The following is a 15,619-nucleotide window of genomic DNA, read 5'->3' as shown; positions in this document are numbered from 1 at the left end:
ATGACCTACACGCGTGCGTACACACACACCATGTGTGCGCGAACATAGGCCTCTCGCACAGACACACACAAAACGTATCCACTCTTATCTCGCACACACACACACACGCGCATCCAAACACCGCCCATGCACATCCACACTCACTCACCCACCCACCCTCACCCACCCACCTCTGCCACACAGAGGTTACAAATTGGCTGCTACTGCTGCTGCTGATTTAGCATTTTTTTTTTTACAGCTCAATGTCTCAGCCAATTCTGCCTCATCACAAATGAGCAAACACTCTGGCACTTGTCCTTACAATGCTGCTATGCTGCTGTGTGCGGCTGCACGCGCGCGTGCTATGTGTGTGTGCTGTGCTGTGTTGCCTATGTGGTCACGGACACGAGAAAATGTACGCAATCTTGTTTATTGTGTATTGGCTCCATCACTGCCCTTTTCTGTAATCTCCATTAAACCTCATCATGTCGACGACGACCATGTGAGTGCTGTCGGTATATGTATGATCTTTGATGATGAGAACGATTTAACTGTTATGGATGATGATGATGATGTTGAGGATGTGAGTGCTGTAACTAAAATAATTATCTTTGGGGATGATGATGCTGATGTATGTTACCCTTGTTGTTGTGTAGCCCCGTGCTGTGGCTGGCTTCCGAGGCACCGTGCGCTACGCGTCCATCAACGCTCACAGGAACAAGGCAAGTTAGACTCAGGGTTTGAGCTCGGGCTAGTTTAGAACGACCCGCGACTTACTATCACACAGCCCGCAACTTCATATCACACAGCCCGTGGCCTACAGTGAGGGAAACAAGTATTTGATCCACTGCTGATTTTGCACGTTCATTAAAATGCAATCAATTTATAACTTTTTTGACATGCGTTTTTCTGGATTTTGTTGTTGTTATTCTGTCTCTCACTGTTCAAATAAACCTACCATTAAAATTATAGACTGATAATTTCTTTGTCAGTGGGCAAACGTACAAAATCAGCAGGGGATCAAATACTTTTTCCCTCACTGTATATGAGCACTACAGTACCCGAGTTCATTTCCCGAACGCATAGCTAACAACAGTGGCAATTATCTGAAACGGCCTTGGGCCTCCCCTAGGTCAACTCTGCCTTGGATGACGTGTCACCATCAGCACTTGAAGAGACAAGGCGGTCGGGCGTGAGGCTGGCCACATCATCCCTTTGTGGATTGTGCTGGCCTTAAAACAAGCGCTCGCTTTTAAAGCATTTGCCCCAACAGTCTCCATTGTTACGTGAGAGATCGTTGTCTTTGCGTGTGTGTGAATTCACGGTGTTTCAATAGGAAATGGGACGCCATGATGACCTTTGGTCCCTGTTCTACATGCTGGTGGAGTTCACGGTCGGCCAGCTCCCATGGAGGAAAATCAAGGACAAGGTTTGTGTCCCAACGTTCGAGGGTAATCGGGATAATTCCGTTCGTCCTGTCGGCCAGAGAGTGAATTGATGCCACCCAGGCCGATTGAAGCGACTTTGGAAGTAGTTCTCCGACGTCATCTCCTGGGAACTGTTGCCCGACTCAGGATGTTTCACTGCTCCTTGCGACAAGTTTTGAAATGGGAATTTCCTTTGTCGTGTGGCATCGTGGCAATATGACAAATCAAATGCGATTCGGGGGGGGGAAATAATACAATTCAGATGGTAAAATAAATATGTGTCGAAAGGGACCGCTGAAACGATACGCTTGGTTAAATCGTTTTCAGAGGTGGCCACCATTCGACGGGGATGATCACAAAGGGGCGAGTTTTGTCCATCGGCCACTTGGTTCCCCCCCCCCCAAAAAATCTCATCTAGGTGCCTCGCATTCTACCGACCAAAGTGGAATGGTGATGATCGTAATAATAATACAGAATGCTTAAAAAATGCTTTTTTAACACTTCTGAGAATTTGCAACAATACCACAAGCAATGTGCCTCCGGGCTCTGGAGACCACCTGGAGAAGATTTCATGCGTGCGTTGACAATGATGGCGAGCGAGTGGAGACTCTTTGACTTTTTTAAGCTATTAACATTTTGTTATCATGTGACGGTGTATTATCCGTTATTTTTCCATTAAAAACGATTGTCCCATTTAAGTGTTACACATTTTTTGACGCACCCTGTATTATTCATTCTACTAAAAACTCCAGCAATGGTGACAATGATGACAAACGGGGGAGATCTTTGTCTCTTGGCGTCTGTAGGAACAGGTCGGCCTCATCAAGGAGCGATACGATCACCGGCTGCTCCTGCGCCACATGCCCACCGACTTCCACATTTTCCTGGACCACGTATCCACCCTGGACTACTGCACCCGCCCCAATTACCAGGCAGGGCGATCCCCCCCCCCCCCCCGCCTTCCCGCAAGACACGTGGATGGGGCAAAGGGGGGCAGGGGGCCATGGACGGCAGTGGAGTTATGAACGCAAAACGTTAGGCGGCCATATAACTTGGCCATGGCGAGGCAAATTGTTGGTTGGCAGAGCATTCATTCCCCCGAACCGCCAATTAGCATGATTGGCTATATGCGGTGCGAAGGAAGTTCAACAACATACATACTTACCAACCAGACCCAAGTATAAACACTAATAATACTAACCAACCAGACCGAAGTATGAACGTTAACCATACTAAACAACCAGACCCTAACACGAGCACTATCCACATTGGCCGTAGGCATATAATTCACCTTCCTTTGAGGAATTGTCATGATTCAATGTCACGATTCGATTCAAGAATGAATAGTTTTTGTCTTATTTGTTCAACCTCATTCCGTTTTGTTTGTATTGTCCGTCTAGTCGGCACAGTCTAATGTGCATTGTCCGTCTAGTTCTTTCCATTCGACTGAACGCCACCGCTGGAATCGACTGCTCAATTTTGATCGGTGCTCCCTATCAGAAATCGTTTCATCTCCACCGCTTGGTGGCAGGTGGGTGGGGAAGATACATTTTTACACCGAAAACACGTGGGGACACTCACTCAGTGTTCGCTGGAGCGCGACTTGGGGCAGGTAACAGTGGCTCCCTATCAGAAATCGTTTCATCTCCACCGCTTGGTGGCAGGTGGGTGGGGAAGATACATTTTTACACCGAAAACACGTGGGGACACTCACTCAGTGTTCGCTGGAGCGCGACTTGGGGCAGGTAACAGTGGCTCCCTGTACTTGCTGTGGCCAGTGCTGTCGGCGAGCAACCTGTTTAGGCCGATGTGGCGCTCTGCGAGCGGTGTTTGTGAGGCCAGCACCACCAGTATTTTAGGCCGCCTGCTCATCGCGGGACACCAGGTGCATCGCTTGCAAGGCGAGACCACGACAGCCCACAGTACACCAAGTACGAGCAATGTTTATTTTTGATCTGCGGCAAGATCACGGGGCGTCGTGGACAGGAATCAAGCTTTTGGAGTTTAGGAATCCGTGTGTGCACACAGATACACATACAGAGATCTCCCGCATCGCCTTTTCACAGACTGATAATTGGTTCTTTACCCTTCTATCTGGCAACAAAACTGACACCTTTTTTTTTTTTCACAGACTGTTCGGGCAATAACTGTCAGCGAGCACCTATGAAGGCCAACATGGCACACGAGGGGGGTGGTTGGCCAGCACCACAGCCGGCCGTCTTTGTATCCCCAGTGGCATTGTTTACTCATTTAGTCAATCACAGATGTAATTATGTAATATTTTGCATTTTTTCCTTCAAGCGTCTGTCCCCATTTAATAAACTTCATTTGTCTGTCAGTCGCAGCAGCTGAGTAATTGACATCGTAGACATTTGAGCGTGGCTCATATTGACCACAAGGGTCCAGGGACCTATGGTATTGCTGATGAGCTACCTACGTTTAACTAAAATAATTGTCGAGAAAAAAAACATCGCTTTTTTACTTTAAAAAATGCGTGATGTAAGCGTTGATATGAGCACGTATGTTAAACTATGTTCGCACCGTACATCGCCAACCGTGCTAATCAGCGGTGTGTGTGGCTTTGCATTTGTGTGTCTCTGTCCATCACCGCCGGTACCACCACCACCAATATTGCCACCGCCACCGCCACAACCGCCACCACTGGCTGTGCAGCTGCTGATGTCGGTGTTTGAGCACAGCATGCGTGAGCGCAGCATCACCGAGAACGAGCCGTACGACTGGGAGAAGGGAGGCCTCGAGGAGTCGCTGGCCAGCACCACCACCTCCACACCGCCGCACCACTTCACCCGTCAGACCGCCGCGATGTTCGGGTGAGGCCCCCGCGGCGACGGTCGGCAGGGGTGAGGCGAGGGCGGCCGGGGCGGGCGATGTTGGTGTGAAGGCCGTGCGATTTCCTGCAACTCCCCCCCTCCCCCCCCACAACTATTTATCGTGTCAGCCAATCATTGAAATGGGTAAATGGTAAATATTTTGTGTACATATACAGGGTCTTCCTCTGTGCACTGCAGTCTCTAATAACACAACTGAATCATCTCAGTTGCATTGTCTTTGCACTGTTCACCTTTTGGCGTTCTCTGGTCTGACACCGGTGAGACGAGGCCATAAGGAAGGCTGTCTCTGGTGTAGGCCAATCAGTTTCAAAGACAATGCAATACATGTTTGTTTGCATGTCCACCACAAGTACGTGCAGTGAATGCGGACTTTATTCTTTGCAAAAGGTTTCTATTTGGTGTTTGAACATCTCAACACCTCCTGTTTTATTGCCAGAAAGAGTTAAAACCTCTTCTTATTTTTCATACTATGAATCATCTCAGTCCACATCTTCATTCACACGTTCATGCCGTCTCGTAACAGTCGGGTGTGCATTGGGTTTGGGCATTCGTCGTAGTCGCCGTCAAGCTCGAGGCTTCTCGTCCACCGAAATAAAAAAAATCGACGCTTCCTAGGCACATATTTTTCACTGCCGATTTCTGCAACAAAAACAACTGCCGGCCCCAGGAGTCTGTACGGCCGTCCAGGGCAAAACCTTTGCGTGGGTGTGCGCGTCGCAGCATTGCGGGGACACCCCAGCCCGGTGCGGACGTTCTGCGCGAGAACACGGACGAGGTCCTGCAGGACGAGCACCTGAGCGACCAGGACAACCTTGGGGGCGGTGGCGGCGTCGTCGGGGGGGCGGCCCAGCCCGGCGGGCCCCCACCAAGGGGGGCCGAGGCCGGCGGGCCGCACCTGCCTCACATGGCCTTCAACTTGGAGGCCGAGACGTGGGATGAGACGGACTTCAACCGCAACCGCCTGCGCATCAACATCTGCAAGGCGAGCCGAAGCGTGATGCCTGCTCGCTCGCTCACTCACTCGTGTGCTCGCTCACATGCTCACTCACTCGTGTGCTCACTCACATGCTCGCTCGCTCACTCGTGTGCTCGCTCACATACTCGCTCACATGCTCGCTCGCTCACTCGTGTGCTCGCTCACATGCTCACTCACATGCTCACTCACATGCTCACTCACTCGTGTGCTCACTCACATGCTCACTCACTCGTGTGCTCACTCACATGCTCGCTCGCTCGCTCACTCGTGTGCTCGCTCACATACTCGCTCACATGCTCGCTTCCTCGTGAGCTCACTCACCTTTTCGTTCAAGCTTCCACCTGCTCACTCGCCAACCTACTCACACACTCACTCGCACATCCACTCATTTACGTGATCATTCCGTCTGCCAGCTACTCATTCAATCATTTACTCATCCTACACCTCATGTTATTTTACATTTATAGAGAGCGCCTTTGTTTAAGACGCTTAGAACATTTTTTTAAAAACGTATAAATAAATGATTGAGATGGCAGGGGCATGCAAGGAAGGAGGAATGGGTGTATGGGAGGGGAGGGGAGGGAAGAAATGGAAGGGTCGGCGGGGGTAAGCAAGGGGAAGAGAATGGGCAATGGAGAAGAGGTGAGCATGTGAGCTTTAAGAGAGGAACGGAAAGGAGGTTGAGGAGGAGGACTCCTTAACGCACTCAAGCACTCAACTGTCCACTCAACCCATTGAATAATTCACCTGCCCATTCACTCATTCACTCACTGCACCACTCACTCGCTCACCCGCCCCTGTGACCGTTGTTGACTGCAGACGCAGTGTGGCACAGAGGAGGACCATAGCCCCGGCGGGGTGTGTGGCTCGCCGCTGGCGCGCGCTCAGCTCGAAGCCGTGCTGCGGGACCGGCTGCCGGGTGAGCGGCCGCTCAGCTGGAAGCTCGTCGGCCTCAACGGGCCCGACTCGGCCGAGCGCTACCTCCTCGCGTCGCTGCAGGCAGCGCGCGCCGACTGTGCCGCCGAGGCGAGGTGAGACCCACGGCGGCGGTGGTCCTTGTCAACGAGCGCCCACTCATCGCTGGGGGCCGCCACGCTCTCATCCGGAGCAGAGTGGCAGATCCTGTCATCTGCGCTTGCCTCTGAAAGTTGTTGTCCATACGGTTAAATGCAAATGTAAAACAAATTTGCCCTGGTGCAGATCGGGAGGGGGGGTTCTCCTTTATCAAGAAAGGGAACCGCAACCATTGTAGCAACTCCTCAGGTGTGCCTGCCAGGGTTATCCGACATCGCCTCGTGGAGCCCAATGTGATTTCTGCCTGGGACCATCTTGTACGGACAGCATATTCTCTCCCTGTCTGCTCCAGTAGAGGATGCCACACAGAGAGACAACCACACACACACACAGAGGAGTAGCCCAGCTGAAATCCTCAACGACAACTTCCTTTCTCTCTCGTGCCATTTTTCCTGCAGGGGTGCGACTGCGCAGGATGATCGGGGTGCAGCGCTCCACGGCTCCGGGTCAGCGTCGGCAGCAGGGGCGGGGTCGGGGTCAGGGGCAGGCCCAGGCTCGGCAGGGCACGCGGAGCGGAGGGCTGGCGGGGGATCGTCGCGCGTGGCCTCGCTCGGCGACGCCGTCGCCCACGGACGCGGAAAGTCCAGCATCGAGGCCACAGCGGCTGCGGTGCCACCCAGAAGCGAAGGTGACCGCTGAATATATTTCGATTATTTTATGGCGGCGAACTTTATCTTATTCATACTGGTGTGGGTTATTGGCGCTATTGCTGGAGACGATACTGTGGTGTAGCTATTGAGCCTGCAACTGCACAGGGGTCCAGAAAGGAGCATGGGCCACGGCAACTACGCCACACCACTAAACCCATTGTTCACATTTATCCATGAAAATAACTCTGTCAAAACATAAATCATTATTATTCCATGTGCATGTGCAGGCGAGGCCGTGTCAGGCCCCACCGGCGCGGGCGGCGCTGGTGCCGGTGGGGCCGCCTCTCCGGAGCAGGCGAACCCCAGCAGTGGCTTCGTGTCGGTGTGTGGCGGTGCCCCCAGCGACGACTGGGTGCTCGTCGACAAGGAGGGCGAACTCCGCGACTTCCTTCCGATCTCCGGTGCCGGCAGAGCGCAGCCCGCCTCCGCCGGCGCCGCTGCCCCCTCGCCATCCGGCCCCGCCGGGAGCGGCGCGGGCCCCGAGCGAGACGTCCGGCGGCCGCTCGTTTGCACGGAGCCGAGCGAGGACGAGGAGGAGCCCGAGGTGCTGCACGTCTCCGACGAGGACCGAGACTCGCCAGGCAACGGGGGGCGGCGGGAAGCCACGTCGGGGTCCGCCACGTCGGACAGGGGTTCCCGGGAGGGCCAGGGTTCAGGGGAGGAGAGAGGGGCAAGGGCGGCGGTGGCGGCTGCGGCCGGCGGGCTGGTGTGGCGGCTGAGCGCGTACCCGGAGCTCAAGTCCACGCTGGAACGGAGTCGCACCACGCTCGGGGTTTTCTACTCGGCACGAGGGTTCGACCCGGCGGGGGCGGCCGACAGGGCCGGGTGGAGGGCGATGGGAGTGCCGCCCGGGCAGGTCGGTAGAGAGGGAACGGGGAGGGGAGGGCGCGAGAGGTGGTGTGTGAGAGAGGAGGAATAAAAGGAGGGACCCCAGAGAGAGAGGGTGAATGAGAGAATGTGAGAGATGGAATGGGTGAGAGACACAATGAGGGGTGAATTAATCAGGCAATGAGTGAAAGAACAAAAGTGAATGTATGATAGAGGTGTGAGCGATACAATCAAAGAATGAGTAATAGATAAATAAGAATCAGAGATGACTGGTCTTATGTTATCGACCTCGCTACACTTAAGAATTCGGTTTAATCACGGGTGGCTACAAACCAGTATTCAAGGCCAGGATCTCAGCAATGCTGGCTCGGCACTTTAACACTCTTGACCACATGGCCATCTCTCGGCTCAACCGTTTACAAGCCGTGCCCTGCTCTTCTCCTTGCTGCTTGTTTCCCCCCCCCCCCCCCACAGGTGTCCGACATGCGCACACCGCTGGCCGCGATGCGCGCATCCTCCAGCCTGGAATTCGTGTCCCACCCTGGCGGCAGTGGCACGGTCACGGAACGCCACCGCGGGCCGTGCGGCCTAGAAGCGGCGCTCGCGGCCGAGGTGCCCCGCTCGCTGGCCCTGCTCTCCGACCACGGCGACGGCAGCCGCTCCGAGCGCCGCTCGTCCCGCGCCAGCGGCCGCAGCAACGGCGCCATCGACGCCGAGCGGCGGAACGGCGAATCGCTCGGGGCGAGGATCGCCAGCGCCGCCACCGCCACCGCCACCTTCGTCACCGCCGCCGTAAACCTGCCCGCCGGTTCTGGAGGCCGAGCCGCCGTGGCGGCGGCGTCGGGCCGCACGGCCGTCCCCGCGGAAGATGGCGAGCGCTTCCGCTCGTCCACCATCAAGGCGGACGCGGACGACGAGGAGGGCTCGCGCACGCTCGTCACGTTCTCGCCGGGCGACGCGCGGGGCGCCCGCTCGCTAGGCGCCGCCCTCGACTCGACGGCGCACGACCAGGAGGCCGGGGCCGGCGCCACCGCTGGGGCGCTCACGCCGCATGATAAACCGTGGGCGCCGGGGCCGCTGGCGGCTGCCATCGAGCTGGAGGTGCCCGGCAGGGACGAACAGAGGGGCGGTTCACCGACACTGTCCCGGGCGGCGCTGCAGCCGGGAGGGCCCGCTGGTGCTGCCGAGAGGCTGCTGCGGCGGCGGGGCAGCGCGCAGGCGGCCGGGCGTGCCTTCAGCCCCGAGAGGGTGCAAGCGTCACCCCCACACTCCCCGCAGCAGCAACGCAAGGACACGACGATGATGGCAATGGCTACGATGTCGTCGCAGGCGGAGCTGCGCCGCAGCTTCGAGGGCGAGTCCAAGAGGGAAACGCTCGCCGTGGTGCCATCGTCGTTGGCGTTGAGGCCCAGCGTGAGACCGTGCCGCGACGGAGGGCCATACTACGGCGCCAGCATCTCCTTGCGCGCCGGCCTCGTCGACTCGGTCACCACGGCGGCCATGACGACTGTTACGGCCGTGGCGGCGGCAGCGGCGGCCTCCAAGAAGAGCCACATCCCCGTGCCGGTGACGCACAAGGAGGACGGCGCCGCCCTGCAGCTGGCGTCGGCGAAGGACAAGCTGTTCCAGCGGCGCCTGCACCCCGTCGATCTGTCGCGCTTGCTCGCCGGCAAGAGGCAGGGCCCCTTCAGGGCCATCCTGCTGCCGTGCGGGCCCGCCGACAAGGCGGGGGCCGATGAGAAGGCCGGCGGGCAGGCGAGCCGCCGGGAGGAAGCAAAGGCCGGCGACGAGAGGGAGGAGAGTGGCAGCCCGCCGCGGTCGCCCACGTGGAGGAGCAAGATCCCGCGGCCCGTGTCGGTGATGGCTGGGAGCCTGCCTGGGTCGGGGCCGGCCACGCCGCAGCAGTCCCCCACGCGCACACCCACCAAATCGGCCTTCGAGGCCAGGTGAGCTGTTGAGTGAAAGTGTCGGGCGGATGTACGTATATTGATTAGCCTACCGGTTATCGGTTAATCGGCCAACTGGATAACGCCAGAAGAGTTTGAGGGAAAACGTTTCACTTCCAGTGTGTGCTGTGATCAAGATTATAATGGACTACTTTTGACAAGGTACTTTTTTGGCAAGTTACTTTTCTTTTTTACCAGGTAAGGCCCACTGAGGTATGTAGCTCAAATGATAGCCCAATAAATTGGCTTATAACGTGGACATTTATCGCAGCCAAATCCTCTAAATGCATGTTTCTCATGTGGAGGGACAAAGCGGAGGACCCGGAGAAAAATCCACACAACCATGGGTAGAACACGCAAACTCCAAATATCCAGGCGTCAGGGTCAGGATCGAACCCCCGCACAACATCCTGTATACCAGGCGAGGAAGTTCTCGTCACCGTGATGATGGGGCAGGGCCTGGTGACATCATTGGCATGGCTTGCAGGGGTGTTTCGTGCCTTCACGGGAAGGATGTGGATGACGAGTGCGTTTTTTAAAAAAGGGACCCAAGTAGTCGGCTACTGTTAAAAAAAGAAAAAGTAGTCCATTATAATCTTGATCACGTAATTGACGAGGTTAACGAATCACCCCAGCTCTACATGTATAATGTTCTGCAGAAAAAGCCCCATTATTAATTTAATTCCGGAATGTCCACCTACAAACTGCTGGGGCACGTTGTGAGGTCACGAACCTGCCCGTGGCCCTCCGAGACGCTATTTCACGCGTAGTTCATGCCCGACAATGACACACGCCTACCTCGTACATTCGCTACCCCGTCACTCTCTCCCTTCGCGTTGTCAAAACGCACGCGCTCTGGTGCTCACTCATTTAGCTCCCACCTGGCCCACAGATGGCAGTGAAGTAAGTGGTGGACGTCGAGCTGTTAGTTGATGCCATTAAATTCGTTTTGCCTGCTCCGGTCAGGCCCACTTCCAGAACACGAAGCTGCATTTTGTAAAAAAAAAAAAGATAGCAGCATCTTGCTCATTTGTACTACTTTTAATTCTTTACTTATAAATTGGCATGATGGACAAATACATGTCTTCAGTAAATCAATACTGCTATCAATACTGTTATATTTGATGGAATGGTGCTCTTTGAGCTCAAGAATTTACTGGTTAACGAGAGCGCAGACATTAGCCCGTCAATGAACCCGGATTGTTGGAACGCAATTTCACATCGCAAACCCCGATTTGCTGCGTATATGAGAGATCGTGAGTGGAGACTTTTTAACGCGTATAAAAATGCGTGTCGAGTGATTATAGCTCATCGCACTCTAGCCCCCCGAGTTTGATTCCCCGCCATGGCAAAAAAATCGGTGGCGAGTGACAATGTATTTATGTGTGTAGTGACGCCAACACACGCTGTACTTTACTTGGAACCTTTCATTCGGACACAGCACTATATCCAGGCCCGGGCTTCATTCTTGGTGCTTGAACTCCGTTTCCTCTCCAACTGTCCCCTCCCCTTGTGCAATCCCCTTTTATATTCCCCGGGCCCCCTTTCTGGAAGCCTCGCTCGCCCCACTCCCTTCAGCCAATCCTCGTCCTCCTCCTCCAACGGTTGTCAACCGTCGACCCTACAGTCAACCCTCGTTTCCCGCCTTTTACGTTTTCATCTTTCCTCCAATCCCTTTGAATCTCATCTCCTGACCAATCGACTTTGAGGCCTCCCTGCACCAATCAGAGGCCTCGATTGTCTTCTTGACTGTCCGTTCGCATATGTAATAATATTAAAGCTTCTGGTTACACCCGACTTCTCCCTCTCTCTCTCGCTCGCGGATGGCGTGTTGTTCTCCGCGAGTTGCGCTGCCCCGCGCCACGTGGCGCTCACCTACCCTCCACCTCGCCGCTGGCTGGCGGCGTGCTGAGAGCGGGCGGTGGCTGGGTGGACGAGCCGCCACGTGGTCGATGGAGATGGCTGGGCAGCAGCGACGTGTAGCTCCTTCTTGAATCTTCAATCACCGACCCCGAATGTAACACTGCCCCCGCTTATATTCCGTTTGCGGGGCTAAGCCCCGCCTCTGGCCACGCCCCTCCTGGAACCTTCTAGAAGGTTCTAGAAGGTTCCAGCAGCTTCCCGGCTAGCTCCTCCCATTAATCTTTCCCTTAGATATAACCCGTCCAACAGATAAGACGTAAAGGTAAGAATCGACCAAATAGGAGATGGCGCTCTATCATTACACATGTACGCTTGTGTCAGGTAAGTGGTCTGTTGCCTCGCTCATGACATATGCTATATTTATATTTATAGTGACTTGCTTACCCCTTTTTTTGCATCGTTTGTTGCAACTTGCTGACCTGTTTGGACAAAAGAGCTTCATAGCTCATCGGATTGCTCCGGTCTAAATAAAGATTCAGATTCTGACATCTTAACCAACCTGCACAGATGAGCAAGTGTGGACAAGCAGCCCCTATGAACGACACTGCCCCCACACAGTCCTTCATCCAGCAGTGGATTAATAACATTCTATAAAATATGATTTTCGTTAGAATTCCTGTGTGTGCGTTTTCTGACCATCCAACCCCTCCTCCCAAGAGCTATCACGATTCAGGTTCGTGATAGGATTCCAGACCGCTCTATTTCATAGTGTGGTGAATTGTAGCATCCCCAGTGACTTTAAGCAATGCATTGATGCGTAACAAAATAGTCCTTGGCATCATTGTTCAGACTATCGGTGACGAAATGCATTGAACTGACCAAACGTCACAAAACAGGGCGTGCCCGAAGGTAACGCCTGAGATTCAGATTCTGTCTCTGCTGCTTGTTGGCGACGGTCGACTAAACTCCACCGTTGCTGCCGTTAACCACCCGCACGGCGCAGGTCCCCGCAGTCCCCCCGGAGCCCCCAGTCGTCCCCCAAGAGCCTGCGGGGTGGCCCTGGGGGCCTCTTCTCGCGCCGCTTGCACCGCTCCCCCCAGCGCAGCTCCTCGCTGCCCCCGTGCAGCCGCGCCGCCAAGCACCACTCGCCGACGGGACGCGCCACCGCCGCCGCCGCTACCGCCGCCGCCTTCCAACAGCAGCAGCAGCACCGCACAGTGACCACCGCCGCGTCGGGGCACTCGTCCTGCTGCGGGCCGCCGGTGACCACCGGGGGCCCGGCGGCGGCGATCGCCGGCCTTTCGTCGCCGCACCGCTACCGGCTGAGCGCGCTCGTGTCACCGCGCCACGGCCGACAGCTGCAGGCGCACGTCGCGGGGCTGCTGTCGCCGCGACACGGTGCCTCGCTGGCATTCCGGGATCGCGAGCGGGAAGCGACGGCCAGGTCCGTGTCCCCGTCTTCGCCCTGTCAACAGCAGCAGCAGCAACAGCAGCAACAGCAGCAACAGCAGCAGCAACGTCAGCAGCAGCGACAGCAGCAGCGCCAGCAGCAGCACAGCCTGCGCAGCTCACTGCTCAGCACGCACAAGTTCAGCCGCGAGTTTGCTGCCGTTTCGGGACTGGTGTCGCCACGCCACCTGGTCAGCGGCGGGGTCGGAGGCTTCAGGGTGACCTCGCGCAGGGCTCCGATGGCCACCGCCGCCGCCGCCACCAGCACCACCGCCGGCACCGGCAGCGCCAGCCAGCTGCTCATGCGTGCTCAGGAGTCGCCCACCCACAAGATGGGCGACGCGGCGGGCGCCGACCTCACTGGGCTCAGCAGGTGACGCAGTGGCACAGCGCCGCCACGGGAAGAGAAGTTGCCGTTCGCCCGGGGTCGGTTCCGCTGTCGGGCAGAGCGCAAGCAAGCGCAAGCTTGAAGTGAAATTGAGAAGTGAATACATTGATAACGTCAAGAGGAGCATGGCGAGCGTGAGGTGGCGTGAGCTCGGCACTGCCCGGTGGGGCGATGGCTAGCACGGATCGGATGGGATGTGCGATGGAAATTGCGGTCGAAGTCGGCTGCGGTATTCCAACCACGGCGTCTGAAGGGAGGCGTGGGGATGGGAAAGGGACGGTGCGGCCCAGGCAGAGATGCACGTCAGGTTTTCATCCGGGCCGGCGAGGAAGCCTGGGGAAAGATGCGGTTTAATGTGCAAACGGTGAAACGCAACCAACAGCTCAAACGCCAACAATCAGACCAAACAGCGTTGCACGGAGACGGGCAGCAGCGTACAAGGGGCAGACCACATGCGTCTCGACAGACAGATCTACACAGAAATCATTGTACGCACATAAGAGATACATCCACGCACACACACAAATATATATACACAAACACTGACGTGCAAATGTGTGTGCACACACTTTTACACACAGGCACAACTACGCACACATTCAAACCTCGCTCGCACGCAGCTGAACAAACAAAAATGTGTTTCGACTCATGAAGGCGTCTGACAAAAGGTGGACGGAGAGTTGAATTCTCGTCAATCGGGCTCCCCCTGCCACCCTTTGCGTAAATCACCAAGAACAAAGCAATAACTAAATAAGGAAATACCAAGGGAAGGCGAGGGGGTAGGGGGGGGTTGCCCTGCCCCATGTCCCCCATCCTCAGCCTAACTCCCACACGGGTGTGAATGCTGTGTATCTGTCAATGCCATCATGCGGTACACACACGTATACAAACTCGTATATATATATGATAATGACGGATAACGATTATATACATAGAGATGATACAGAACAATCCACTCTACATAAAAATGTCAGAGGTCCTGCAATGGCAATGTTATGCTTGCGAATTTGTGATGCACTAGTATGACCCGAGACGGTTATTGTAATGGTTATTGTTAACATATGCAGCCTACGTGCGATTTTAACTGCTCCGCACAGCCACCGTATTCTCCAGATTATAAGACGCGCCAAAACGTGAGACTCAGCCCCGAAACTTGTGTCCGGTGGATCAAGGTATACAAATATCATCTCACACACACATATATATAGACGACTATCAGATGCATCCCCGAAATGTTTGCTTTGCAATGCAGGGGGAAAGAGTGCATCATAATCGTGAGAATACGGTGTACGATTTTTGCGTGTATAATGTACGTTACACACGTGTGTGTATGTACGAATGCGTGCGCGCGTGTGCGTGTGTATATATAAGTAAGCAGGAAATGGCATATGTGTTATGCATTTGTGTTCTGCTATACACATGTATCTGTGTGTATATACTTTATGGCATTTGTGTATATTGCGTACATTTGTGCATATGTATATGTACATGTTGGTTGCCATGTACATAAATATGTGTACATTCTATATTTTGCCGGGAGTGCTAAAACAATTCAGAAGAACATTTTTTGCTATTTTTAAGTTGAACAAACCCACTGTTAGAGGCTTTTTTAATTGTTAATAATTTAATATTTATTTTATTTTTGTACGTGTATTTTTTTATTTCGTTATAGCTTTGAATGAACAACAGTGTTGACGTTACACCAGTGTAATAAATCTTGGCTTAAAGCTTTCGTGACTGCAGGAATTCATATTCTTTGGGTCTTTAGGTAAAGTCACGTAGATAGGTTCAAAGAAACTAACAAAAAACGACGACGTTTCGATCGCAACACAAGCGGTCGTCATCAAGAGAAGGGGTGATGACCGCATGTGTTGCGATCGAAACATCGTGGTTTTTTTCAGTTTCTTTGAACCTATCTGCGTGACTTTACCGAAAGACCCAAAGAATATAACAGCGTAATATTTTATCCCAATTTGAATGGCCAATTAATAACCAATTCATATTGGGCCAAATAATAACCACAATCCATTCCCTTTCTGTTGAGCAATGGTGTCTTGTCTTCTCATTCAAAGCGTTTGGCAGTTCACATCTCTGTTTGCGGGCTTCCACTAACGATGGAAATTCCGCATTCCATAGAAAATTCCCTGCTGACTTCCCCAACAAAGATTGCCTCATTTTATCCACGCT

At 54.3% G+C, this 15,619-nt stretch overlaps 1 protein-coding gene across 1 annotated transcript in view; it reads left to right on the top strand.

The window, feature by feature from the left end:
• Window positions 1–15,252, top strand: part of LOC144943966 (uncharacterized) — a 38,973-nt gene extending 23,721 nt beyond the window's left edge. Inside the window, exons 8-17 of the mRNA XM_078871883.1 lie at window positions 636–701; window positions 1,316–1,408; window positions 2,213–2,338; window positions 4,080–4,237; window positions 4,979–5,240; window positions 6,054–6,265; window positions 6,707–6,936; window positions 7,186–7,814; window positions 8,261–9,732; window positions 12,599–15,252. Coding sequence (XP_078728009.1) covers window positions 636–701; window positions 1,316–1,408; window positions 2,213–2,338; window positions 4,080–4,237; window positions 4,979–5,240; window positions 6,054–6,265; window positions 6,707–6,936; window positions 7,186–7,814; window positions 8,261–9,732; window positions 12,599–13,421 — 4,071 coding nt within the window. The 3' untranslated portion in view covers window positions 13,422–15,252. The remainder of the gene's footprint in view (window positions 1–635; window positions 702–1,315; window positions 1,409–2,212; window positions 2,339–4,079; window positions 4,238–4,978; window positions 5,241–6,053; window positions 6,266–6,706; window positions 6,937–7,185; window positions 7,815–8,260; window positions 9,733–12,598) is intronic.
• Window positions 15,253–15,619: the final 367 nt, after the last annotated feature.

The sequence above is a fragment of the Lampetra fluviatilis genome, chromosome 33, assembly GCF_964198595.1.
Source record: "Lampetra fluviatilis chromosome 33, kcLamFluv1.1, whole genome shotgun sequence".
Classification (NCBI taxonomy): domain Eukaryota; kingdom Metazoa; phylum Chordata; class Hyperoartia; order Petromyzontiformes; family Petromyzontidae; genus Lampetra; species Lampetra fluviatilis.
The sequence above is the reverse complement of the archived record's forward strand: the minus strand, read 5'-3'. Positions and strand labels throughout refer to the sequence as shown.